This window comes from Mus musculus, chromosome 13 (assembly GCF_000001635.26).
Source record: "Mus musculus strain C57BL/6J chromosome 13, GRCm38.p6 C57BL/6J".
Lineage (NCBI taxonomy): Eukaryota > Metazoa > Chordata > Mammalia > Rodentia > Muridae > Mus > Mus musculus.
Window position 1 is genome coordinate 56,444,873 of NC_000079.6, and position 27,818 is coordinate 56,472,690.

A 27,818-nucleotide genomic window follows, 5' to 3' on the forward strand; every position below is an offset into this window, starting at 1 on the left:
ATGTGGCCCTGTGTCTCTTGCCAAAGATTTGTCTCCTTTCTAAGGATATGGGACACTGGATTCATGCCATTAGGGAAGTGAGTACCTTTGCTTCCTGCATAGTCAAGCCTGCCCCCAACTCTCAACGCACACGCCTGAAAAGGCCGGTACCACCTCCTTCCCATTCTGTTCTGCATCTGAGGAAAACCCTCCTTCCTGTGAGAAGATCCAGATGTGTCCAGCCTGAGAACCTCTTGCTGACACCCCAGTGTGGCAGTGGACTCACGTGGTCTGCCCTGGATCTAACCTTAGGCTCTTGTTTGCTCTGGAACATCCGCTTTCCTTCTGGGTAACGTTTTTCTCTAGATTCCCTGCCAACTGAAAAGGCTTGGGCAAGTCTAAATAGAAGTCTGGTCAAGCTGGTGAAATGGCTCAGTTAGCAAAGAGCTTGCCTAGCAAGCACAAAGACCTGGGTTTGAGCTCCAGAACCCATGTTAAAATGCCAGGCAGGCATGGTGGCACACCCTTGGGATCCCAGTACCAGAGTTGGGGAGACAGAAGGATCCACTCGCTAGCCATTCTTACCTGATTGATGAGTTCTAGGACAATGAGAGACCCCCCCACCTCAAAGGAAGTGAATATGAGTCACCTTTCTTTTCTAAGTCACCTTCAGTCCCTGAAGATGATACTCAAGGTTGTCCTCTGGCCTTCATGTGCATATGTGCACGTGCACCCTCGTGTGTGTGTACCCACAGACACAATAATAAAAGAATCCAGTCTTAGCCGCAATACTTGCCCTCTGTGGGGGTTTGGATGCAAATGGCCCCAATAGGCCTCATGTTTGAATACTTAGCTCCCAGTTGGTAGAACTGTTTGGGAAGGATTAAGAGGTATGGCCCTGCTGGAGGAAGTGTGTCACTGGGGGTGAGCTTTGGGGTTTCAAAAGCCCACACCTTTTCCAGTTAGACTCCCTGTGACTCGTTTGTCTGGGTCAGATATAAGCTCTCAGCCTACATCTCTGGCACCATGCCTGTCTGCTTACTACCATAATCACTGCAGTGTTGGAACTGTATGCCCCCAAATTGAATATTTTATGTTGCCTTGGCCGTATTGTTTTTTTCAGTCATAGAAAAGTAACTAAGATGCACCCATTCCCGACACTGAGCCTTCCTCACTTTCCTGTCTGTAAAATGGGTAAACAGCACCTCCCAGGTGAGGCTGTCATAAGGATTGTCTAAGGAGTAGGAGAGGTAAGCCAGGGCCTGCCTGAGTGCTTAGGAGCGCCTTGATCATCAGGCCCTGGGCTGCTGGCCTCAGGCAAAGGCTCCTTCCCCTGCCCTGGGCTACTGGCTGCTCCTGTGGTGAGGAACTGGGATGTCTGATACCTAGAGATGTGTGACAATATGCTGGGCTGCTTCAAGATGCCATGGCAACCATGGAATCTAAAACCAGCAGTGTTCTTCATCTTCAGGGTGTGGCAAAGGGCTTTCTGATGCCCCTATGCAGTCTGCAGTCAGTGCACGTGGTAACCGGGGTCCAGGAGCTTGGCTTGGTGGCTGACCTCAGCATTATGCCAAGGGCTCTGCATGTCTGGTAGAGCTTCATTCACAGCCCTGAAGAGACTCTTAATGAGTTAAGCCTACTCGTGGGCTTCAGTGCTTTGAATACTCAATCTTGTGGGGGCTTATTCCTCCATGGTCTGACAGATCTGGCAGATCTGGGGCCAGTGAGGGGTACATAGGATATAGACAGAGGCCTACATCACCTCCCATAGTCCTTGTCATTGTCCTGGTTGGGAAAACCCTACCCCAAGCTTAACTTCTGTGGCTAGGCTTAACCAAAATACTACAAGAGCTCAGCCCCACACTGTACATTCTAGGGTGTTTCTCCCACCCAGCCCTTCTTAACACTGGCAAATACACACACACACACACACACACACACACACATGTATACACACACACACATATATACATGTATATATACACACACATATATACATGTATATATACACACACATATATACATGTATATATACACACACATACACACGTATATACGTATATATGTATATAACATTCAGCTACCAGATATACTTCATTTTGGAATTATTTCTTAAAGTGTTGAGGTTTACTGTCTGCTATATATTCCAATTGTTAGCCATGGTTTTTTAAAAAAGCAATGGTTTATTTATTCTTTGAGTACAAAATACAATGTATTTTAATCACATTTACTCCCCTGTCTCAGTTCCTCCCAGATCCACCCGACCTTACTACCCACACTTCTCTGTGTTAGCGCTAATTGTTTTTAGATTTATTTTATGCACATGAGCATTTTTGCCAGCATGTGTATCTGTGAACCGTGTATACACTGTGCCATCAGAGGCCAGAAGAGGGCATCAGATTCTTGGATCTGGAGTTACAGGCAGTTGTGAACTTGCCATTTTGTGGGTGTTGGGGATCGAACCCAGGTCCTCTGCAAGAACAGCAAGTGCTCTTAACCCCTCAGCCACCTCTCCAGTCCCTCTTTTCCTTTAAACCCATCTAGCCCAGTGTATGTGGCCCAGCTACTCCTGGGGATATTTCCCCCCAACCTCACTAAGCTGTATTATCCACAAGGGCTGAGATTTTGCTGTCCTTATTGCTGAATCTTCTGAGGGTTGGAACAGATTCAGATTCGTGACTTTTAACAACTGGTGTCCGGCAAGGTGGTTAACTCATCTGACACTCACAGACAGCCCGGCAGCGCTTCCCCTTCATTGTCTGTGGCTACTAATGGATGCCAATCAAATCCTCAGCCATGCTAGAGGCCACGCTGTTGCTCAGAGGCAGGGGAGTAGGACAGAACTGTGGGTCAGAGAAGGGTCTGGACTTACAGTTAGACTTGTCGGCATAATGTATTCCTGTATTAGTTGCACATTTAGCAGTTACCTTTAAAACTAGATGTGCTAAAAGATAGCCCTGCATATCATGGAAGGTTGGGGCTGCAGTAAGACGACATCTGGGAGACTGCCACTTTGGTGGCCTGTTTCGGCGGTGGGAGGGGCAGGGTTCACTCCTTGCTGCACACTGGATACTGTAGGGGACAGGACCATTGTAGGGCTCTCATACTCCTAACAGACAGTGCATGATAAGGGGACTGAGGAAGCATCTTAGGGAGAATGCCAGGCAATATGACTAAAAGAGAAGCAGAACCTCGGAGTCCAGGACAGACACTATTCTGAACAATCTTAGGAGCTTCCTCGATGTTCAGTGCCTGTCGTCTCCTGACCCTGACCACCCAGGCTTCCTCAGAGGGTGCCATCTTGCCTTTCCTGGGTAGCCTCTTTGGTCACTGCAGAGCTGCAAAGAATTGTGCCAGGGCTGTGCCCAACTCCAGGCAAGGGCAAGAGGAGAAGGCAGTGGGGGGCTCTGCCCCATGGGGTAACCTAATATAAACCCTCCTTACTATGTGTACGCTCGGATCCAAAAGGAGAGCAGGGACCGGAGGAAATTCTAGGGGACCAGCCAGAACAGAGGTTGGAGGCAGGAAGTATAGATGAGGTTGTCATGGAGGCAGGATGCCACTGGAGGAAGTGACCAGGAAGGTAACAGGCAGGCCAATCCCGAGAGTCCTCGGCACAGGAGGCCCTGGAGAGTTTTAAACAGAGTGACACAATTTCAATTATTTTGAGAGAAATCAGCCTGGCTGTGGCATAGAGCAGCTGGAGGTGAGAGGGAGACACTAGGGCCAAGGCTGTGTTCTGGTGAGAAAGGGGCAAAGCTTAGAAAGATGCCTGCAGGGGGTGGGGGTGGGGAATGAGCAGGTGTCCCTAGAGGCTTCTAGAAGAGTGGAGTGAGAGATAGCAGCAAAAGGGACAGAGCCGAGGTCTGGCATTTTGTACCTAGGAGGCTGGCCTCCTGAGTCCAGCAACCATCATCTTTATACATCTAACCGATCTGGGTTATCCCCTGATCCAAAGCAGCCTTCTGCATGGGACTGGGCTAGATGGATAGTGGAGTAAGTGTCCCTAAAGATTATGTGGCACCCGGCTGACCAGGACTGAGTCTGGTCCTCTTCCTTGGGTGGGTCTCTTGGGGTAGGATGTCTTTGGGGGCTTGTGACCTATCTCTGAGTGGCTCCCTGCCCTTGCCTCTCTCTCTGCAGACTCGCCTGCAAGCTGGTGTCGGCTATGCGAACACATTCAACTGCATCCGCATGGTGTACAAGAGGGAGCGTGTAAGTGCCTGGGGTGGGCGGAGGGTGCTACTGGTCAGAGCCTTCCTTGGACCACATGGACCAGGCCACACTCCTACATCACGGCAACAGATGGGAGGCAGCTTGTTCTTGCTGCGGCTCACCTATTTCTTCTCATCTTGTACCACACGGGCAAATGCAACCTTACCTCAGCTAACCTCTGGTCACTTAGTACATTGCTGAGAAGAAACTTCCCAAAGAGTTTTGTATGAGCTCTCTGGAGAAGCTCTGAGGAATTTGGAACCACAGAATGGAAAGTTCCTGCACAAATAAAGTATACACAATGATTGCAGGGAAGCTGAGCCTTAGTAGCATCTCTCTATCTGGATGCAGCGGGAATCCCCACCCCCACGTCCACCCCCAACACGTGACTGAGGTGCTGATTTTCAAATAGGAAATGGAATAATATTTTTAACACCCACTTCCTTCTTAAGGCTTAGCAGGTTGCTTTCTGAGACTACCCTTTGAGGGAATCTAGGATTTTTAAAAGTTACATTTAGGATAAAAATGGCCCCATTTAAAGAAACAGTCAAATGTATGTTCATGGCAGCTCTGAGCTTCCCGGGTTCCTGGCAATGTGCCCAGTGAGACTGTTGCTGTCACAGGCCACATTGTAACAAATGCCCGAGGCTAGGTACCAAGCTTGCCAACAGACAAATTCATGGTGAATGCCAGTGTGGCGTTAACTCTTGATTAACCACTCTGAAAATTAGGGTGAGTAGTGCCAACCTTGTACTTGGTGTTCTAAGCTAAATGGGCGTGACTCCCCAGCCCACTGAAAGATGGTCATTGATTCTTTTGCTTGGCTCACATTCCCGGCAGTACTTGCCAGCCAGTGTCCCAGTGCCCAGCCTCTGGTGGGGACCTCAGGTGTTATTTCTGAGACAATGTAGCTCAGTGTCTCAAGTTATGGAGGAAGAGCCTGAAATGAGGCGAGGCGGATGCCTATGTGCATATGTGTACACACGTCTGTGAGGTGTCCTCTCCAGTCACGATAACCTGTTTGTGGCATAGCTTTCTACATTTTCGTGTTGTGACGTGGCTTTTTAGAACTTCCTCATCGTTGGCGTTGGCACATGTGTACCGTTTCAGCTGTCCTGATGGCTGTGGAATTTTCCAGTTTCCCTTAGAGCACCTGTGTGTGGGCTCATTGAGAACACAGTTATAGAGGAGACTCTGACCCCTGCTGGAAGCATTGCTTCTTGCTTTGTCCATCCCTCGCTCTCCCCCTTTTCTTGTGTGTGGTGTGTGTGTGGTGTGTGTGTGGTGTGGTGTGTATGTTGTATGTCTGGTGTGTGTGTGTGCATGCATCTGTGTGTGGAAAGGGTCTCATTCTGAGATGCTGTCCCCGGTACTCTTGGTAAGTCCCTTTGTCAGCCTGTCACCACAGACTTAGTGAGTTGCACAGTGTTGCCTGTCAGTTTGTCTAAACCCTCCATCCTGTCCTCATCTGCCTTACCCCCAAGACCATGAACTCAGTGAAGGTGAACACTGTTTTGTTATTGATTTGACTCATAGAAAGTAATGAGAGAGACAGACAGACAGACAGACAGACAGACAGACAGTGCTAGCTTTGCGTGAGCAGCTAGTGAGGAGATGTGTTGGGACTTAACATCCCCATGACTCTTGAGGGCTCCTCAGACATTCTGCAGCCACAGTTCTGACACTGCCATTTGGGACATGCATATATCTGAGGCCAAGACTCCATTGTGCAGGAGGCTCATCTTTGGGGCTAGAATGACTGCCTGAGTTGCATGTGGCCTTCTCCTATCATGCCATGTCATCTAGACCCTTGCTGGGGGCTCTTCTGTGGCATGGTGGATTATTAACTCTGAGCCTGGGGAGCAGGGAGGTCCCATACTTGGTATGCAGAGAGAGACCCTGAAGAGCCGTTTGGCCTCACACTTCCTCCCATTGGGTCTCCTTGCCACAGGTGTTTGGCTTCTTCAAGGGCATGTCCTTCCCCCTGGCCAGCATCGCCATCTATAACTCGGTGGTGTTCGGGGTCTTCAGCAACACCCAACGGTTCCTCAGCAAGTACCGCTGTGGGGAACTCGAGGCTGGCCCTGGCCGAAGTCTGTCTGATCTGCTCCTGGCTAGCATGCTGACTGGTGTGGTCTCTGTTGGGCTGGGCGGGCCCGTGGAACTCATCAAGATCCGACTGCAGATGCAAACACAGCCATTTCGGGAAGGTAAGAGGCCGATGGAGAGAAATCTGGTGTCTGAGGACCCGTGACCCTTTCCCATTTGTCTGGATCTGTGGTCCCATTGTTCATAACCTTCTCTGTGAGCAAGACCACCCTCTTCCCTGCTCACCACAGGGAGCATCTCATTTTCTCCTCTTGGGAGTTTCCCATGCTGCTTTTGAAGGTGGCTTTGACAGAGGAGGAAAGAGAGGAGAGGGGAACCCGCTGTGTGTCACCTTTGGCTGACTTGAGTGCTGGAGGAGACATATTTCGATTCTGTGGGTTTTGTTCTTGGTTCAGTCTCAAGTCTCCATGTCTATAGAATGGAGGGGCTGGATCTCTGGTCTTTCCTGTCATAGTGTATGTATTATGTATGATGAGTCCCCCCAACCACCCCGCCCTTGCTGGCAGCCTTCAGAATGGTCACTGTGTGAACCCTCTGCACTCTAAGGCTGGGGTTCAGCTGTGGAACATGACAGGAGGCCCACAAGCTCACTCAGGAGCATCCTGGCCCAGGTCCATAAGCCCCCTGTCCTGGCAGTGTCTGGTGCAGACCCTAAGCCTTCTGAGCATGAGACTGATGCTCCCCACCGTACACAGGGCGGGCCTGAGGCCCGGCTGCTCTGAGGATGTGTGTCTGTCTCCAATAGATGGGGTCAGCATCAGGGTGGAAGGGATATAGAATGACAACAGAGTCACCAGGGAGCTATGAGGCAGGCCCAACTGGTCCTATCCCAGGGGTGAAAGCAAGGATGCAGGGAGAGATTTCAGACAATTGCATTGGAGGCAGTAACTACAGGAAACAGAGGGTCGAAGGAAGCATGCCCCCTCCCATATTGATGAGACAATCTTTCTTCCCGGTCTCAGTTTCCCTCTTTTGACTGAGACATGAACCCAGGGCATACTTCATTGTATGCCTCCCTCTGCGGGTAGAAAAAAAAAGGCAGCCCAGGCAAAAGGTGGGTGGCAGCTATATCTGAAAGCTGCCGAGGGTGGGGTGGGGAGGTTGAGGGGGTAGTGGGGTTGTGGTGACCTTGGCAGTGTCCTTCAACAGGACAACTAAGGGCATTGTTTCCCCATGGCTGCTATCTTGTGGTCTGATGTGTTTGGATCCTCTGGTTTTTTAAGACCAGACAGAAAAATGGACCTTCCTGTAAGACATCACAGTTAAAAATTGTCAGGTACTTCAGTTACATAAGCTCAAAGAGACAATTGTGTGGCCTGACGTGTGGACTGAACGGAGCAGGGCCGGGGCTGACTGAAACGTGCAGTCTCGGCTTTTGGCCATGCCCTCCTGAAGGATGGCTTTGCCAACAGCAGCATTTCCAGGCAGTGTGGGCGCCACTTGGGATCCCCTTGCTTTGTGGCTGTACACATGTGTGGCCAACAAGCATGCCACATACACACATGCATACCACATACATATATATGCACACCACACAAGCACACACACAAGCACACACACATGGATACCACACATGCACACACATACATGCATAATATATGTACACCACACAAGCACATCACACATGCACACATGCCAACACACATGTACACATATACACCACATGTACACACAGGTGCACACACATGCACACAACACAAGTTCAACATACAAACATGCATGCACACATTGCACACACACACACACCTGCACACATGCAAGAACACCGCACATGTATATACATGCACACCATATATATATGTATATGTATATATATATGTGTGTGTGTGTATATATACATATATATACACACACACACACACACACCACACAAGCACAGAACATGTGCACACCCACATGCCAACACACATGTATACACATAGGCACACCACATGTGCACACACATGCTAACACACACATGCACACACATACACATAACACATGTACACCACACATGTACACACATGCACACACACACACGCATACCATATATACTCTACTCTTCTCCAGTTGGGAAGTACAGCAGATTTTCTAAGCTCCCCTAAGTGATAAAATCATTAATGATAGCTCTGTTCACTTTCTAAATAAGAGAACTATGTGGAAAGTCAGGAACTCTGGGGACACAGGTGAGACCCAAAAAACCCAGACACATTCCAGCCCTTGATAGTCTGGCTGTGCTTCTCCAGGAGGCTCTGAGATGCCAAAAGGAAGTGAGGGCTGGGGCCCTGGCAGCCTAGAAGTGGAGGAAGGAGGCCTAGAGTGGCTGTGCATAAAGCCGTGCACTCAGCATGCTATATCATAGTTAACGTTGCATGCATTGGAGGTACATTGTGGTGTTAGCTATTGTTTTGCTTTGGTTTTGTTTTAAAATCAATGGGCAAGACTAAGGGTTGTCCTGATGTCTTGACGCCAGCCTTGAATGTTCTTGTTCCCAGATAGTTATCAGTGGCCTTGATTTAGGTGGTGAAGTTGACAGGTGGTATACTTTCAGAATCACAGATTCTATCAGGACAGAACAATAAACAGAAGAATGGTAACTATGCCTCTTGAGCAGAGTGGGGTCTCAAAACACTTACTCCAGTGAAGTGTGTCTGTAACGTTCTCTTCCTATGTCACAAAGCCAAGGAAGTAGAGCGCCATTCATCTTTGTCCCCTCTTTATAGATAAAGAAACAAAGACCTAGGAAGTCTGTTCCCTTGAATGGGTTGTTCAGTAAGTACTAACTGAACAGGATCGGGCATGCTGGTGTGTTTTAATGCAGGGTTCTTTCTACTGAAGCCCCTGACTCTTTTGGAACCCCTGGGTCCTGGGGAAATAGATAGACTCTTGAGAAACAATAGCTAGCAAAGTGCACCCCAGATGAGAAGTTCTCGACATGTGATCTGAGGGGTCTACCAGGCTGCTCATACCCAAGCCCACTCCTAAGAGGGTATAGCCAGTTTGTTTGCCCAGAGAGCATATGGGGTGCCTCTGTTACCTTAGACTGTGGATGAGAACATGGCAGGGGAGGATTTTGTTGAATGCCAAGTGTATGAACTTTTGGCCTTGATGTGGGGACCTGCTCAGGTCTGCTCGTCTAATGGGTATGGAATGATGCTGAAGTGTTCGGGGCTCAGGCTACAGATTCCTACCATAAGGAAGTGTCCTGTCCCAGAAAGGGTGTTTGCTTTCTGTTGCTGTGATAATACAATGACCAAAAGCAACTTGTGGAGAAAATGTTTATTTCCTCTCATATCGACATTCCATCATGAGGCTAGAAATCTTACATTCCATCATGAAGTTAAGTCAGGAGGCTAGAAACCTCACAGCAGGAGCCTGTACGCAGGGACTAAAGAAGACCCATGGAGGAACACTGGCTTGCTCTCTGTCTTAGTCAGGGTTTCTATCACTGCAACAAAACACCATGACCATGAAAGGTGGGGAGGAAAGGGCTTATTCAGTTTACACTTCCAGCTTGGAGTCCATTACTAGGGGAAGTCAGGATAGAAACTCAAGCAGAACCGGGACCTGGAGGCAGGAGCTGGTGCAGAAGTCATAGAGGGGTGTTGCTTACTGGCTTGCTTCCCATGGCTTGGTCAGCCTGCTTTCTTATAGACCCAGGACCACACAGGGGTGGCACCACCCACAATGGGCTGGGCCACCCCTCATCCATAACTAATTAAGAAAATGCCTTACAGCCAGATCTTATAGAGGTGTTTTCCCAATTAAGATCGTCTCTGTTCAGATAAGTCTTGTTTGTGTGTCAGGTTGACATAAAAGTAGCTAGCACACACTCCACGGCTTGCTCAGCTGGAATCTTTTTTTATGCCACCTCAGACCACCAACCCAGGAATGGCACCACTCTTGGTGGGCTAGGCCCATATCAGTTGTTAATCAAGAAAATGTCACTCAGGCAATCTGATGGAGATCTCTTTTCAACTGAGAATCCCTTTTCCTAGATGATCCCAGCCCATGCAATTTGACAGAAAAACAAACAAGAAAACGTAACGGGACCCAAGAATGAGACAGCATACAAGGAAATAGAAATGTCAAATCCAGATATCTACCCACCTCAAAACCAAACAAGCACAACAGCATCCTGCAGAGGGATGAGAGAGACCAGAGATGGACGGCCAGAGATGAGGCCAGCAATCAGGACACTTGCTGAAGAGCCACAGGACCAGTTAGCCACTGTCAAAAGCAGTCATGACAGGGACCAAAACTGATGATGTAGACCTGTAGATTTATGTGGGGCTCCCACCCCAGGGCGAAAGTGAATGTAGCAGCGTGTCCTTTCTCTTGTCTCAAACGTCCTGCCAGTCTCTGAGTAGGACAGCGACTGCCCTACTGAACCTGTAGGTCATGACTCCTTTGGGGGTTGCATATCAAACATCCTGTACATCAGACATTTCCATTACGATTCCTAACAGTAGCAAAATTATAGTTACAAAGTAGCAATGAGAAAAAAATATTATGGTTGGGGGGGTCATCTTAGCATGGGGAACTGTATTAAAGGGCATCAAGAAGGCTGGGAACCAGTGGTGTGGCAGTTATGTGTCAATGGGGCTGTAGGCCTTCTGAGATCTATAATCTATACCAATTAGAGGACGGTAACATGTTTTTGATTTAGGGAAAGTATCAGTCTTAGCGGCTCTGTCTCCGCGACGAAGCATTCATGTTAAGAAACAATCAGAAGTTCATTTTTTTATGACAGTCCTCAATATAAAAAGTATGGTTAGAGATATTAAAATATTTTATTTTAGAAGAAAATATTGCTATATGTTAATCCTTCCACATACATGGGCCCCCAACTCCTACCCCTGGGAGGCTCAAGATGTTGGCGGGGCATCAGCAGTTTAGTGACTGAGCAGGGATTCAGCATCCTGTATCTCTCCTTAGTCACACTGGGCAAATGGCATGCTGGTCTAGGAAATTCAAGCACACATATTTCTAAGAGCCATTTTCCTGTTATCTCCCAAATCAGCCTATAAGAATCATTCACATTTCGCCTTCACTTACCATAGTCTGTGCTAGAGCTACAGAGGACTCTCACCCAGGGCTTTTCGGCAGCCAGTGGTAGGGACTCCAAGCCACACCCTCTGGGCCAAGGTATACAGCTCAGAGTGCTGCATGATCAACCTTTTGGAACTCCCATTGTTTTCTGGGAAAAAAAATCTAAAACCTACTCAGCAGCTGAGTATTGACCTGGTATAGTTTTCCCTGGCTCTTACCATTGCTGCTGAGTTGATAAATATAACTCAAAGTCTTCATCCTGGCCATTGTAAGTACTGTGATGTGTTTTCACATGGGCCTAGCACTGCAATTTTCTGCAGCCGGTGACACGTTCTTCGTGGTCCTGATGGTAAACCATGCATGCCATTGAACCCGTGCAAGTGGATGCTAAACAGGCACCGCCCCGGAGGTGGTTTCCTGCTTCGAGAGCACTTCCTGGATGATAGATAGCGTGGCGTTCTTTAACCTGAGCTTATCAGGAGAGCAGTGCAGTTTGTGGAGCGTCTTGGTAGGTGTGGCTCTATAGGTGCGTGCGATCGTCACGGAAGAGATTAACTTTTTTTTTTTTAAGATTTACTTATTTTATGTATATGATACACTGTAGCTGAACAGATGGTTGTGAGCCTTCTTGTGGTTGTTGGGAACTGAATTTTTAGGACCTCTGCTTGCTCTGGTTAATCCGTTTGCTCCGGTCAGCCCCACTTGCTCAGTCCCTGCTCGCTCTGGTCCAAAGATTTACTTATCATTATATTCTAAGTACACTGTAGCTCTCTTCAGACACCCCAGAAAAGGGCATCAGATCTCATTACAGATGGTTGTGAGCCACCATGTGGTTGTTGGGATTTGAACTCAGGACCTCGGAAGAGCAGTCAGTGCTCTTATCCACTGAGCCATCTTGCCAGCCCGAGATAAGCTTTTTATTAAGTGTAAATTTAGAATCAAACTGATTAAAACTGAGGCTCAGGAAAAGGAGGTAAGAAAATCATGAAGAAACTGGGAGCCGAGCACTTCACTGAAAGAACAAGGAACCCCAGACACTCCCTGGGTGAGGATCGTTCTATAGCAAGAAGAGGCTGTCCCCTCCTGAACGTGGGTGTCATGAGAATGTCGTAGATGGGAAGCCAAGATTCATTCCTGGAGGAGGAAAATGCTATCAGGGATATCAAGAGGTCAAATTGCAGCTTTATGATAGATGTTAGATTAGATAAGGGTATGATCAGTGTAGAATGAATCCGATTACTAAGGTTAGCAAGATGACACCCCAACCCTCAGGATATGTGTTCATTCAGAAGTATTTAGGGTTAGACATTTGCTGCATGCAGCCCACCTGAAATAGGTCATATGATAAAGTTATGCAGCCAGAGAGAAGTGTTCTATATATGTGGCAGGACTAAGGGTCAGATGCACCATGGGTAGAAGACCTGGGACATCAGTCCCGGCTGTGAAATCTTGGGTCCCAAGTGTGTGCTGTGATGCTGGGTGGGGGTGGAGTGGGTGTGTCCTTTGCATCCCCCCTGTGCTGTCGCAGCTGCAGAATGAGAACAGGAGCCAGAGAGAGGCAGTTCCCTGGACCGAGAACTCCATGCCCCATCAGCCTCACAGTTGCATCTGAAACTCAGTCTGAAAGGGAGCCTGTCTAAACTCTCCTGGGGCAACGCGTACTCTAAAACCTGGTGTTATAGCTTTGAACTGTCATTGCAAACTGCGCTTCCTCCTGTTAGCAGTTCGCCCCAGGAAACGTCGTAGCAGGGACTGAGTTTAAAACCCACCCCACCTGGAGGAAGAAACACTGACTGATTTTCAATCTACTGGGCTTTCTGATGCGCTGCTTTTATTTTTTCTTTCTTTGTTGCTTTTAACCTTTGTTAATGTGTAACCTTGGCGTTTCTGAGATTGTATCACAGTCCTCTTGTTCGGGTTTGTCCATTGCTTGGTTAGGTTTTATGATTGTCCTGGGTTTTTCCACTTGCTCTCGAGTCAATGCTCTACTGTTCTTTCTGTGAGCCGCTATTGTTCTCCCTCATTCGTTCCTATGTCATTTCTTCTCTCTTGCCCCCTGTGCTTTCTCTTCTTATGCCTTCCGTGGCTTTAATGATCTTTGAGCTCGGTGCACCCTGAAGTTACCCCAGCTTCTTTTTCTCGGCTGCTTTTTCATTTCAGCCTTTTTTTTCTCAGTTGATGAAACTCTGCTCCCCAGCCCGATTCCCTTGGCTGCTGATCTCAGCAACCCAGGCTCTTGTTGATGCCACTCGACCCTTGTTGTTTATCCCTCAATTATTATTGAAGCCAGAGGGATGGATATTTTCAACTGGTCAGTGTGACGTTTATGTAGCGGTCCTAGCCAACTGTTGTGGTTGTTTGTGTAGCTCACACTCTTGGAGTAATAGAAGGTGCCTGGTGGCTCTTATGCACATGGATTGAGGGTTTAACTGCTGAGTTATACACCCACTCTGCCGTACTCTGGCCCCACACTGAACATTGTGGATAACTCAACAGAAATAATATAGCTGATAACATCTAACCCACACACAAAAGCCCAGATGCCTAAGTCCCAGCACAGGCTATGTAAGAAGCAAGAAAGCATTATAAAAAAAATGTTTAATGAAATCAGAGGACACAAGTAAACTATCAAATGAACTGAAGTAGAATCTAAATAAATAAATGAAGAGAGTCAAACAGGATTTGACGTAGGAACTCAATGCTAAATTGGAATTTAAGAAATGGAGGTTTTAGTAAGTCAAAAACCAAACCAAAACAACCAAACATAAAACCCCTTCTTTACAAAGCCCCACTAACAGAATGAACCAAATAGAAGGCAGATTGTCAGGGGTGGAAAACAGATATTAAAACATGTGGACACTGACAAAGATAAAGCAGTAAAATATGGATAGAACACATGAAATCTATTAGACACCATTAAAAGATCAAATGTATAAGTTATGAAAAAATTGTAAGTCATGGGTGATAGAACTTCAATTTAAAGATATATATAATGTGTTCCACAAAACCCTAGCGCAAAATTCCCCAAATCTAGAGAAACAGATGACCATAGAACCAGGAGGCATTTAGAATAGTAAACAGACAAGACCAGGAAAGAACTCTCTGACTTCACATTTCAGTTATAATATTAAACCAAGAGAGCAAAGAAAACATTGAAAGCTAGAGAAACACTAAATCATATATAAAGGCAAACCTATAAAAAATTCCAGTGTCATTCTTTACAGAAATTGGGGAAAAAAACCCCAATCTTAAGATACCCATGGAGGCACAGGTCTCCAGAAAGTCAAATAATTCTAAGGGAGGAAAAACAAAACAAAACAAAACGAAAACCAAAACTAAAACCCCCTCCAAAAAACAAAACAAAACAAAACAAAAATCCCTGGAGATATCACCAAACTTGATTTCAAGTTGCTCTACAGAGTCATAAGAACAACAACAAAACAAAAACAACAAAAAACAAACAACCATGTAGCCCATAGAATAGACCAGAACAAAACAGAAGAACAGACCAGACAGCACAGAGGACCCATCTATAGACTCTCACAACTATGGGTAATAGAGTTTTGACAAAGATGCCAAAAATAAATATTAGACAAAAATACAGCCTCTTCAACTAATGGTGCGGGTAAAACTGGATAGCTAGATTAAGGAGACTGAAACTGTACTCTCTCTCCCTCACCCGGTACAAAAATCAACTCCAAATGGATCTTTAATGTAGGATCTGAAGCCCTGGAAGCATTAGAGGAAAAAAATCAGAACACTTTAAGACATCAGCATGGGCAAGGACTTTCTGATTTTCAATTATATTTATTTAGAGTTGGAGGAGACACGTGCCATACTGCATGTGAGAAGAGTTACGGGAGCTCTCCATTCCGTTGGTCCTAGGAGATGCAACTGGGGTCATTGGTCTAGGCAGCAAGCATCTTTACCCACTGAACCACCTCATTGGCCTATCAAAGACTTTCTGAATGGGACCCTGGTCGCTCAGGGAATAATGCTAACAATCGACGAGTGAGGTTTCATAAAATTAAAAAAGCTTCTATATAACAAGGAAATAGTCGAGTGTAGGGACGGCCCGCAGGAAGGAAGTGAATCCTCGGTGGCTAGATATCTAACAGAGGGTTAATACCTGGGTTATAGAAAGATCTCAAATAACTAAATAACAATAAATCAGCCAGGCAGTGGTGGTGCACACCTTTAGTCCCAGCACTCGGGAGGCAGAAGCAGGCGAATTTCTGAGTTCAAGGCCAGCCTGGTCTACAGAGTGAGTTTCAGGACAGCCAGGGCTACACAGAGAAACCCTGTTCCAAAGAACCAAACAAACAAAACAAAACAAACCACCACCACCACCACAACAACAACAACAAAAAAAAAAAAAAAAAGAAAGAAAGAAAAAGAAGGGCTAGGGAAGATGTAGGATACTGGGGAACTTTTGATAGAAATGTAAATCACTATGGAGGTTCCTCAAAAACTAAAACTGAGCCAGCTGAACCACTCCTGCGTGTTTGCCAAGAGCACCAAGTCAACACACAACAGGACCACCTGCACACCGGTGCTTACTGCAACAGGGCCACAGTGGATGAGCTATGGGGTCAGCCCAGGTGGCGACTGCAGGGTACACAAAGGAAGTGTGGTTGGGTGCACAGTAGAATTGTTTGAGCCACAAAGAGTGACATTATGTCATTTATAGGACAACCAATAAATCTGGATATAATCTAGTAAGTAAATTAAGTCAGTTTTAGAAGAAAAAAAAAGATTCAATGTTTTCTCTCAGTTGTGGCTCTCATACTTTATATAGGTGCATAAAACCAAATATGTATATATGACATGCAAGAAGTAAGGCTGAGTAAGGAAAATGGAAATAGAGAGGTAAGGGAGGGGTGGGCAGCAGGGTAAGGGGCTGATATGCTCAAAGGATGTTACACACTTGTGTGAAGTTGTCTTATGTAACCATGACGCCTTGCTACAGGTTCCAAACAATGAGACTGATAAACCATTGAAAGGCCTCACCCCATCCCCAAACTATGATACAAAGTAAACCTTTTTAGAAGTTAATTACCTCAGGTATTTTGTTACAGTACTGCCAAGTTGACAAGTGTTAACAGTTCGAGTTTGGGTTGGTGCAGAGCTGTGTCAGCATCTGGTGATTGTTTTCGTTCCTATTATAACTTCTATTATAGCCTATATATTATATATTTTACTGGCTAGTATATTGCTTTAATAGCCACAAATGAATACTATGCACCAATCACGGCTAGATTGCTTATGTTATAACACTTAGGGGAATGTGAGAGGATTTTCTTATTGCTAACTCAAGGGAGGAAAGGGGAAACTGGAAGAAGGGTTTACTGACACACAGGGCTAGTTGTCAGGTTGGCAACAGTTCTTACAGCATCAGCACCGCCAAACTAGCAGATCATTATCTGGCCACAGCCTTTCAATCAGTAACTCCGGAGAGCCACCCTGTGGAAGCTGATTCAGAGGAGCCTTGACTCCTGGGTCAGGCCAGCCTTGCCTAGAGAGGAGCATGCTCAATCAGTCAGTGTTCTCATAGCCAGACAGCAACACCTATTTGGTCTTAGGCAAATTTCCCAGGATAACGCTGCTGATGTCATCATAGTTTTGGGAAAGAATGACCTCTTGGGGCCTCTCAAGGGCCACAATGTCTACTCTTTCTCAAAGCACCCCAAGGTGGCATTTACCCACCCCGTCCACCTCCCTCCCCATCCCCACACCCCCACGGGGAAATGCATTCATAGGAGTTTTTTCAGATGGGTTTCTCAGGCCAGTGCAGCCTCTCCCTCGCTCCTGTGGACTTTTAAGGATGAGATAAAGCCCGTGTCCTTTACTCCAATCCTAACCACATAGCCCTTGAGGCTGAATGCTCATGGGGGTGAGGGAGAGATGGAAAGAGCTCCCAGGATGGCAGGCACTTCCTGTCCAAAGCATGCAATAAGAGCCAATCAGATGCCCGGATCAGGGGTTGAATCCAGTGGCTCAGACAGTGCTGTGGTCATGGCTGGGTCTCCTGATTCATCCTGACTACAGCATGCTGGGAGGACCCTTCAGAAGGACCACTGAGTACCACTGTGTCTGTACTTAGAGGCCTTTCTGACTATGAGCCATAGCAGAGGAGAGTCTAAGGGAGGATGGTGGGTAGCCTCTGGGAGGACCGGATGGCAGAGCGACTACTGCTCTACTGTTTTGTATACCCTCAGACAAGCTAAGAGAAAACAGACCACAACCAGCCAGCATAGACCCCCAAGCTTCCAAGTGTTGTTGGGTATCCACCAGAGAAGAGTGTTTGGGTATAGGTTTAAGCCAATAGAAAGTCTTTATTAGACTACACTTGGTGTTTGGTATTCTACTGTAGCCTGAGCCTTTTTCAGGGTGAGATTTTAAGCACAAAACCCAGATCTTGGGTTGACACACTTTAGCTAACAAGAACAGAAGCAGAACTGTAGATGTCAAACATCAAGGTTCCTACATTTAAGGACTTCCCAAAGCTATGGACTTTGGTGAATTAGGTCTTTGTTTTCATTTTGGCAGGTGGTGCTCTCCGCATGCTGAATTTTACAGCCTGAATGGCACTTCCATCATGGAGAAGGTTATGCTAAGGTCTGGGGCCTGTTACAAAAGGAAACAGAATCCAGGGCCCTTGATGTTGAGGGTTATTGATGCTGCCTTGCAGCTGTTTTAGGGCACAGCCCAGGCCAGGGCTGGCATGAGTCAGAACACGTCCATCCTCTAGCCAGCCAGTGGACCCTACCAATGACTATCAGCTGCTAACTTATTGAACCCCACACTGTTCCAGGCAGCATGTCAAGGACTTGGCATGTGACCTGACTTGTATCCATGACTCTTGATCTGTCTTTTACGAACTAGAAAACAAGAGCAGAAAACGCCGACATTTGTTAAGTGGTGGAGGAAGGTTTGCATCCAGGACAGCCTGGTTTCAAATAATTTGACTATTAATTCCCCATCAAGAGAGAGCTTGACTTGATTGTCTTCTTTCTTCAATCACAGCTGCTTAGAAATGCATAGGGATGGTTGACCAGAAGACTGTGAATTCCAGGGCAACTTGGCTTATATTGTCTCCAATCTGGTTGCCAGGGCTCCTTTCTGGAGACTCAGAATTCTGGTATAAGTTGCCAAGGGTGACAGATAGTTTGGTAAAAATGAACGAGCCACATGAGTGGGAACTGTCTGTTAGGAGACTGGCTGTGGTGCCAGCGGCTGGCCAGTCTCTCACGTGCCTGGTCATTTGGCACCATCTCCTTCCTGTCTTTTCAGCTAGCCATGGATTGAAGTCCAGGGCGGTGGCAGCATACCAGGGACCAGTGCACTGCATTGCAACCATTGTGCAGATGGAGGGCCTGACAGGGCTGTACCGGGGAGCCAGCGCCATGCTGCTGAGAGACATCCCGGGATATTGCTTCTACTTTATTCCCTATGTGTTCCTGAGCGAGTGGATCACACCTGAGGCCTGCACAGGGCCCAGCCCCTATGCAGCTTGGCTGGCAGGGGGCATTGCAGGTAAGGACCCCAGCCACGGAAGTCCCATCCCTGGGTCCTGGGCCTGCCACAGTAATGGTAGAGTATAGAGGAGCCTACCACAACTTTCCCGGTCCTAAGGAGATGGGCCTCATCCAGCCAAATATGCAGGAGCCTTCCTTTCACTGACTCTGTGCCACACCTAGTAGAGAGAACGGCCCTTTGACCTCCCAGATCCTTCTCTCCAGGGCTATGAGAGTCTCTGTGTGAGTTCACTGGACTTTGAGGCAATGGGTGCATTCTAGCATGTTCTCTGTGGCAGGCATTGCTGAGCTGCTATGGGAGAAGCTATTATCTCTGTTCACTTTTGCTAAATGTCAGGCTTGTTAGGTACGGGGGTCAGGGGGATCCAATCTCCGCATTGCCCTGAGATACCCAGGGGTCCGACAGTCACAGAGATCCAAGGCTAGCCACACTTGCTCATTTTGTCACCTGGGCCACAACCCCAGTTCATTCAGAGGGAAGTCAGCATGCACTAAGTGGTTTGCCACATGCCTTCTTTGATGTGGCTCCCTACTGCCTCTCAGGCCTCCTCCTCCTCCTTCTCCTTTTTTCCCTCCTCCTCCTCCTCCTCCTCCTCCTCCTTCCCCTCCTCCTCCTTTTTCCCTATTTCCCTAACCCTTTAAAGTCACACAAATGCTCAGACTGGAATTTTCAAGCTGATCCTGCAAGGACGACCCCTCTGTGTGTTCTCTCAGTTTTATGCCACAGGTTTAAAGACGATTTTACACATTTTCCATTTTCCCAGGCTGGCCCTTCTCAGTGATCAGTCTTTGTGACAGACGGGCTTTGTTCAGTTCCCCCAGACTCAAACCTAGCCATAACTGCAAGCCTTTGGTCACAGGTCTCACGCTGGGCTCTCTCTGCCTGCTTGGGAGACTACAGAAGCAGTCGCTATTCCACTGATAATGTTTCTGTGTGGGGAGCTCCGACATGGTCCGATCTCTTGCTTCAGTCTCCTGCCGGCCTCATAAACACAACTCTGCTGCCCAGTTTACAGAGGAGGTGTGGGAGGCTTCCACTAGGTCCACGAGTGGGTGGAGAGAGAGGATCAGAAGTCATGTTCCCCCACCACTTATGAGGATGGGATGGGGGAGGGGGCATTGGAGGACAGCATCTTCAGGAAGCCAGGCCTTGAAGACCCAAGACAGACAGAAAGCTCTGACACAAGTGGTTTCTCTGACTTCCCAGGGGCAATTTCCTGGGGGACAGCAACTCCAATGGATGTCGTGAAAAGTCGAATCCAAGCAGATGGGGTCTATTTAAACAAATACAGAGGAGTCGTGGACTGCATCTCCCAGAGTTACCAGCAAGAAGGCTTTAAGGTAAGCTGCACGCAGCCGCCCTGGGTCAGCAGCAGCCTGGCAGAGGGTGAGGCTGCTGCTGGTGAGGCTAGAGGAGGATACTGGGAGAGCAGGTGCTAGAGGTTACCAGCCTGTTCTTGGTTAAGTTTGTAGATGGGACCTCTCCCCTACCCCACCTCCTGATTTCTTTGTCAGCAAGTTTATTTGTTAGTATATAGAATCACTACTGGATTTTGTACCCTGATTATTTGCTCAAAATATGGATCAAGTTTTGGGGTGGAATACTTTGGTTTTTAAGGATAAGATCATGCTAATCTGCAAATAGGGACAACTTGACTTTTTTTTTTCTATTTATATTCTTTATTTCCTCTCTTGTCCTGATACTCCAGTGAAGACTTCAAACACTGTATTGAACAGGAGAGGAGAGAGTGGACACCCTTGTCTCATTGTAGATTTCAGAAAAACGTTCTCTCTGTGTGTGTCTCTCTTTGTCTCTGTCTCTCTCTGTTTCTCTGTCTCTGTCTCTCTGTCTCTCTCTCTCTCAGTGTGTGTGTGTGTGTGTGTGTGTGTGTGTGTGTGTAGCCAGTCTTGCTTATTGTTTCAGAGAACCAACTCCTTGACTGATGATTTTTTTTTAAATTTCCATTTCACTAATTTTTGCCCGGACCTTTACAATTTATTTATATATTTATTTATTTTACTGCTCACTGCTTGGGGGTTTGGCTAATTCTTGTTTTTTTTTTTTTTTCTCTAAACTTTGAAGTGCACTGTTAGGGTATTTATCTCTAACTGCTCGGTTTCCTGTAAGTCAGCATCCCTAGCTATGGGTGCTTTTCCCTTTCGTCTGATTCGAGGGATTTTTACATTTCCCCCTGGTTTCTTCAGTGAACATTTACGAATCGTTGGTGAGCGTACTGTTTGATCTCCATGCGTCTTCACTGCTCCTGTGCTTTATCTTGCTGTTGAATTTTCGTTTTATTCCACTATGACTTGATAAGAAACAGAGACTGTATTTATGCTTTTATATTTGCCAGGATTTAATTTGTGTCCTAGAATGTGGCCTATTTTAGAGAAGGCTCCTCCAGCTCTTTAGAAAAGCGTATATTCCATATCCATTGGGTGGAATATCTCATTGATGTCTGTTAAATCCATTTAATCTATCTTGTAATGGAAGGTGGAGGGCTTTTGATTTTTGTTTTGTTTTGTTTTTTTACTTTTAGGTTGGTGGTCCATCTTTAGATGAACGTGGGATACTTAATGAAGTACCCACTATTATTATATCAGGATCTGTATGACCTGTAATTTCCTCTAGTGTTTATTCTCAAAATTGAGTGCCATCTGGTGCAATTGCTATGTCTTCCTTATGGACTGTCCCCTTCCTTCATAAGCATCGACCTTCTTATCTCTTCTGGTTTCGGTTTGATGTCTGTCTATCTTATCAGATAGCAGAATAGCCACGCCAGCTGACTTTTACCTTCCAGTCTAGGCCAGCTAGCATTTGTCCTCTGCCTTTAGACTCTGAGTGTGGGGTGTGTTTCTTGCAGACAACAGGCAGCTGGGCTGATCTTTCCGTCCAGTCAGATGTCCAAATCTCTGTATTCATGAGTTGATGGCATTTACATTTTAGGCTAGTATTGAGAGGAGCTTACTGATTCTTGCCATCTTGTTGTTTTTCTGATTGGTTGGATTATTGTCTGTCCTTTTCTGTTTCCCTCTTAGTAATGGGGTTTTGCTGATTTGCTGTGCTGGACAGGATGGATTCCTTTCCTAGCTCAATCTTCATTTGTTCCTCTGTGTCATTTATTCTTTTCCAATGCTATCATTATGGAGACTGTCTTTATCCCCTCTGTGTGCAATAGCACTGTATATCTTCTATGGTGTTACCCCAGTGGTCTGCAAACACTGGACATTGCAGTTTTGTGCATGGAAGTGAGGGCCAGTTGAACTTGTGACCTTGTCTTTCCTGTGCTTTATATTGTTGCTTACTCTGTGTTACATGAGTGTTTCCTGTCTACTAGAGCTGTCTTCATTTTGCTTGTGTGTGTGTGTGTGTGTGTGTGTGTGTGTGTGTGTGTGCACCAGAGCCCTCTGCTATCCATATTTAGTTTTATAGTCTGTGGACAGGGCAGGTTGTCTAATTCTTCTATAAACTCCCCAGACTGTACCCCCTGGAGTGGCCAATAGTCTAGATTAGTCAGTAGTTCTCAACTTGTAGGTCATGACCCCTTTGGGTTCACTGACCCTTGCACAGGGATCACCTATCAAATATCTTGTATATCAGAAATTTACATTGCAATTCATGACAGTAGCAAAATTACAGTTATGAAGTAGCAACAAAAATAATTTTACGATTGGGGGGGTCACTACAACACGAGGAACTGTAATAAAGGGTCACAGCACTGGGAAGGTTGAGAACTGCTGTGCCAGGGGCTCTTACCTACATATGTTGGCAATGTGAGAAGCAAATTCAGTCCTGAGCCCCGAGCAGGTGGAGGACCTGTCTGTGGTTTCAAGGCCTTCTGGGTAGAGATCCCTGCCTGGAAGGATGCAGTTCTGGGCTATATATGCCGACAGAGCTCCTGAAGTAGACGGGTGACTAGAAATTAAGCCGTTTACTGACCTGAGCTTTAGGACTGTTAAACTTCAGGGTTATTAGTTACAGACGCAGAGAGGACTCGTGTGGCAGGTTGGTCTGGTCTTCATATCTCAAGGGAGAAACCCAGAAGCCCAGGGTTTAGGAACCCACCACTAACCTACAACCAAAGTAATACCTGATGCTTTGGTCCCATTCTCTGCATGCTTAGAAGGTTGTCTTGGGCCGTGCGAGCCGTCTCCTGAAAGGAGACTTTAGCTCTGAACTGAGGAGGCCAAGCCTTGGGTTCTTGGTGGTTTGATGAGCCTGGAACAGTGCTGGGAGAAGAGTTTGTGGTAATCAGGGGCTGTGAGGGGCCAGGGTCAGTGGCCTGGTGGTCCTGCCCCTTAGGGGTCTGAGGTCCTAACACTACTTGAACACTCACAGCTACTACTGCGAGGAATCCCTCGGCACTGGGTCCTCTTTGTTCACCCATGCACTTGCTTATCCTTGTCGTCCATGCACTCGCTCATCCTTCAGGGGCTCGCTTAATAAGCAGTTATAGAAGGTCTACTCAAGACCGAGGCCCCACGAGTGCTGAGACCAGGGAAAACCACACCCACAGACCGTGCTCCTTACCCTGTCAGGGTCTACCGAGTCCTGGACCATGAGGAACAATGAGGGCATCCTGTGATCAAGAAGGTGCTGCTGTCCACTCTGGCATGGCCATGCTTGGATAGACAGAGGCTGCAAGCAGGTCTAGGGAGCATCCAAAGCAGAGACCAGAGGTGGCTTAGAGAGGTAGATGGGACAGGCAGTCAGAGAGCATGCAAGACTGGGACAAGAGGGCCATCCATCACAGGCATGAGGCTCGTGCCGGTAGCAGGTAACTATGGAGGTTTCATGAGGAACGCCTTGGCCCCAGTGTCTTGAATGTTGTTTTGTGAGGCAAACTGTGCTCCAAGGCCAGGTGCGCCTGGTACTGCCTTGGAGCCGACTCAAGCCAAGGTTCCAGGGAGTCTGGGCACCAGCATGGAAATTTCCCCTTGGAGCTGGATTCAAGTCACTCTGAATGATCCTGAAGAATTCCAAGACAGTCAGGCATGAGAAGGGAGTGCCAGCACTGCCCACATCCCACATGGGTCTGCCTGATGTGTAGGGCACCAGGATGTGGCCCATCAACTCCTCTCCTAGACTGAGCTGCATCCTGTGGCTGCTAGTGGGCACATGCACGGATGTTTGCCTCTTTCTGAAAATGAGCCACTCTGTGTCTTAAGCTTTGAAGTGATTCAGTGTAAGAGAAGGTGCAGTTCGTTTCCTGATAGCTCTCTGATCTTGCTTTGGGTTGGGTTTACCTTTTGAGTGTGCAGTTTCCAGACTAGGCCTTAAGGGGCAGCTCCCTAGACCCCTCTCTGATCCCGTCATTGCCATTGCTCCAGATTGGGCTTATCTAAGAGGCTCTAGTTTGCCCACATTTCTCTGTAGCTACCTGGCACAAAGCAGAAAGATGTGGGGTGCCAGGAGCTCATGGGAAGCATTACCTAGGGATAGAAGACAAAACACAAGTGACCAGTCATGATACCCGTGTCTTGTGACACAGACACAGCTGTGAGGCAGAGGCTAGCAGCTTCTCCATTCAGACCATGCCACCTCAGCTCCCACAGGTGATGAGCAGTCACTGGGTGCCCACTGGTTCAATGGGTACTAGGGAAGGCTTTAAGAAGCATTGTCTGGGTTGTTCCCTGGAACACCCTTTAGTGGCCCAATGTTGCCACTATTGTAGTTAAATACACTAGTAATCTCGTGTTTTTCCACTTATCCACATTGTCTCCCAAAGTAATGACTCTAAGACTTCTTATATAGGAATAAATGCTTAGCCCAATATCATTGGCTCTGTTCCCTGACTAGCTCATATCTCAATAATCCAATTTATTCTATTCTAAATGTGTCATATGACTTGGTATGTCCTTGTCAGTTTCATGTATCTGTCTCCTCCTCAGAGTCTGGGGAAAATCTCCTGCCCTGACCATCTCCCAGAATCTTCTCTCTGTACCAGAACTCCCACCTCCCTATTTCCTGCCTATGCTAATAGGCCAGTAGCATTTTATTGACAGGTGATGCTTCCACACAGTGCAAGAGATTGTCTCTACATACTATAATTAGAGAGGTTGTCACCTACCCATGGTGTCACCTTATCCATGCCTGTGATCTTAAGCATTGTCCTTGATCTGTCCTATCCTCTACCACCACTTTAGGGATGTTTCAGAAAGCACCATCACTATCATTGTACATGGCTGGGTGCTTTTTTTAAAACCAGATTCCAGCCCCGTGGGGGAGGGAGGAGGGAAGAGAAAAGAGGGAGAGAGGAAGGAAAAGATGGAGGGAGGGAGAAAGAGACAGTGAGAGACAGGGAGACAGAGAGAACAAACATAGGTGCATATAGCCATACCAGTATAGACTTGCTTGGACCTCAGTTTTCGGAAGTCTTCAGCGCATGCGCATCAGAGCCCATGAGGCCAGGCGCCATCACAGGTGTTGTGAGTTGGAAACCTGCTAGGGTCTTTCCACATTCAGATCTTTTGGGCTCCAGTCAGTCCAGGACTGGGCTACCTTGCAGTCACCCCCCTCACCCTCAGAGGCAGTGTTGCCAAGAGCGTGGGTTGACACTTGGAGAGTTAACCCTGGCATAATCCCCCTCTCCCCCACAAAGGTGTTTTTCAGGGGCATCACTGTGAATGCTGTGCGCGGCTTCCCCATGAGTGCGGCCATGTTCCTCGGGTATGAGCTCTCACTGAAGGCGCTCCGGGGAGAGCACACTGTGAGAAGCGAATGAGGTATCAGGTCAGTGTGCTTTCTTTCTAGCCAGGGTTGGAGCTGGGCCTCCATTCTTCCTGGTGAAACTGTTTCTGAAGTGCCCCTCTGTCCCCCTGGCAAGTCTAGGAGCAGAGAGGCCTGCCTTCTCACCATCACATTGCAATTCTGAAGTAGCCGTGGCTGGCAGTGGTGTGTGGGCCTCCAGTGACTAAGCTGGGCACAGCTCACAGCCATGTCACCTGCTCTGGTTCCCCCTCGCAGCTTCCGCAGCCCTTGGAGAGAAGTGCTTATAGCCTCTTTCTTAAACATAGTGATCTATGATCTGTGGACACTATCCCCAGTGGCCACCCCAAGCTCACACAAGGCCATCTCCCCTCTTCCGACTAAGCCTGCTTTGCTCCTTTGCAAAGCTCTGAAGGATGGCCACTTACAATCGGAGTCTCCTCTTTTCCTTTCTCACAAGGAAGGATCAGTATAGCTCTGCACAGCTGACTGCTTGCTCAAATGCTCTCAGCAGTTCCTGGAAGTCAGTTCATCTTGCCACCTCATCCTCCAGTCAGGCTCCCCCCATCCTGAACACCCCACTTCTGCCTGTACCTCTTGCCACCCCTAACCGCCACGCCCTCCCGTCTGTATTCCCATGGTGCCTTGAGCCAACTCCCTCTTGGTCTTGGTTTCACCAGTTATTTGTCCTCCAGGGACTCCTCCTCCAGGAAGGCAGCTTGATTCTTTTGCTGAGATGTGGTCTACCTACTAAGGACCACCCCCTAGCTGCCCCGGTTGCCCTGCTTTCTTCCCAGTGGATGGCCCTGGACAACAGGTCTCCTCTCTCCACCCTTTTCATGATGGTGACTCAGCACTGTCTCTCCCCGCTGTTGCTGCTCCTTCCTGGGCTCTAATGTGTCACTTGCCAAGCTCCAAAGATGGAGGGAATCGGTCACTGGATTTTCACATCAGCGAGAAGCCTGTTACTCTGCCTCCGTGGCCAACCAGTTCTTCCAAGGAGGATGGCCACCATTAGGGAAGCCTAGAAGCCCTGACTTATATCCTCCAACCCCACACTGCAGGGGCTGCTGGGAAGCACAGGCAGACAGTGCAGCATGCTGGGTCCTAGATGCAAGCAGAGAGGGCCCGCAGCCAGGCTGACCACAGAGAACCTAGAAGCTGGCCTTAAATAAACCTTTGCAGCCTTTCACTAGAATTCCAACACTCACAGCTTCGCCGGCTCTTTGCCCCCTTTATATAAAATAAAAAGAGGGTAGTTGCACATTTCACAAGATTAAAGCTCTTGGTGAAGCGTCCTTGTGTTTGGATGAAGTCCAGGTCAAGGCAGGGCAGAGCAGAACCACAGTTTCGTTCCTAATGCTGTGTACAGACATCCCCCGCCCACCCCACCCCCACCCCCACTAGATCTCCAACAGGGAAAAATAAATGTTTTAAATCCTGCAACAAAATCAATGTGTTTTTGCGTTGTAGGATAATATAGAAACTACAGAAAGAGCAAAGCAAGAATTCCTGTGATCACCATAAGGTCCAATTGTAGCCTGAAACCCAGAGCCGACTTTGCACAGCGCAGCTGTCTTCCTGCCTAATGGCCCAGAACCATGTCCGCGTCACGTGGTTTAAATCTTCAGCTACAAAATGGCTTTAGAAGCAAGACCTCAGATCCTGGAGTGACTGGGTACTTGTCCTTGTTGTCACACCAGGCCACTCTTGGCCACCCTGAGGACTGGCTCTTTAAGGTGGCTGGAGGAAGTTTCTAGAGAGCCAACTCGTGGCATTTGAGGCACGGTATCCACGCCAGCTGGAAGCTTTCCTTTCTGAATGTCCTCTCCCTTGCAAAGGGTTGGGAAACCCGTCTCCTTAGGAAAAAAATACAAAACCAAAACAAAATAAACCCTCTAAGCAGCAGCAGTGAGAGCTGGAAGAGACTGTCTCAAGTGGGACAGAGTGACCCAGCAGCATAGTCTCCCCCCCCATCCCCCCCATCCCCCCCATCCCCCCCATCCCCCCCATCCCCCCCATCCCCCCCCATCCCCCCCATCCCCCCCCATCCCCCCCATCCCCCCCCATCCCCCCCCATCCCCCCCCATCCCCCCCCCCCCGTCCCCGACATGGTTTCTCTCTGTAGCCCTGCCTGTCCTGGAACTCACTCTGTAGACCAGGCTGGATTCGAACTCAGAAATCTGCCTGCCTCTGCCTCCCAAGTGCTGGGATTAAAGGCGTGCGCCACCACC

The 27,818-nt window shown here is 47.7% G+C and overlaps 1 protein-coding gene across 4 annotated transcripts in view; it reads left to right on the forward strand.

Annotated features, from left to right (window-relative positions):
- Positions 1 to 27,495, forward strand: part of Slc25a48 (solute carrier family 25, member 48) — a 34,408-nt gene extending 6,913 nt beyond the window's left edge. For 2 of the 4 annotated variants that reach the window (XM_030247304.1, XM_006517278.4), the window contains 6 exons: positions 4,126 to 4,197; positions 6,149 to 6,407; positions 18,631 to 18,873; positions 20,083 to 20,216; positions 25,478 to 25,608; positions 27,058 to 27,495. In XM_030247304.1, coding sequence (XP_030103164.1) covers positions 4,177 to 4,197; positions 6,149 to 6,407; positions 18,631 to 18,873; positions 20,083 to 20,216; positions 25,478 to 25,600 — 780 coding nt within the window. In that variant the 5' untranslated portion in view covers positions 4,126 to 4,176 and the 3' untranslated portion in view covers positions 25,601 to 25,608; positions 27,058 to 27,495. Of the gene's footprint in view, positions 1 to 4,125; positions 4,198 to 6,148; positions 6,408 to 18,630; positions 18,874 to 20,082; positions 20,217 to 25,477; positions 25,609 to 26,279; positions 27,036 to 27,057 lie in introns of those variants that run through there. The other 2 variants (XM_011244532.2, NM_177809.4) reach the window with 2 other exon arrangements.
- The last annotated feature ends 323 nt before the right edge of the window (positions 27,496 to 27,818 follow it).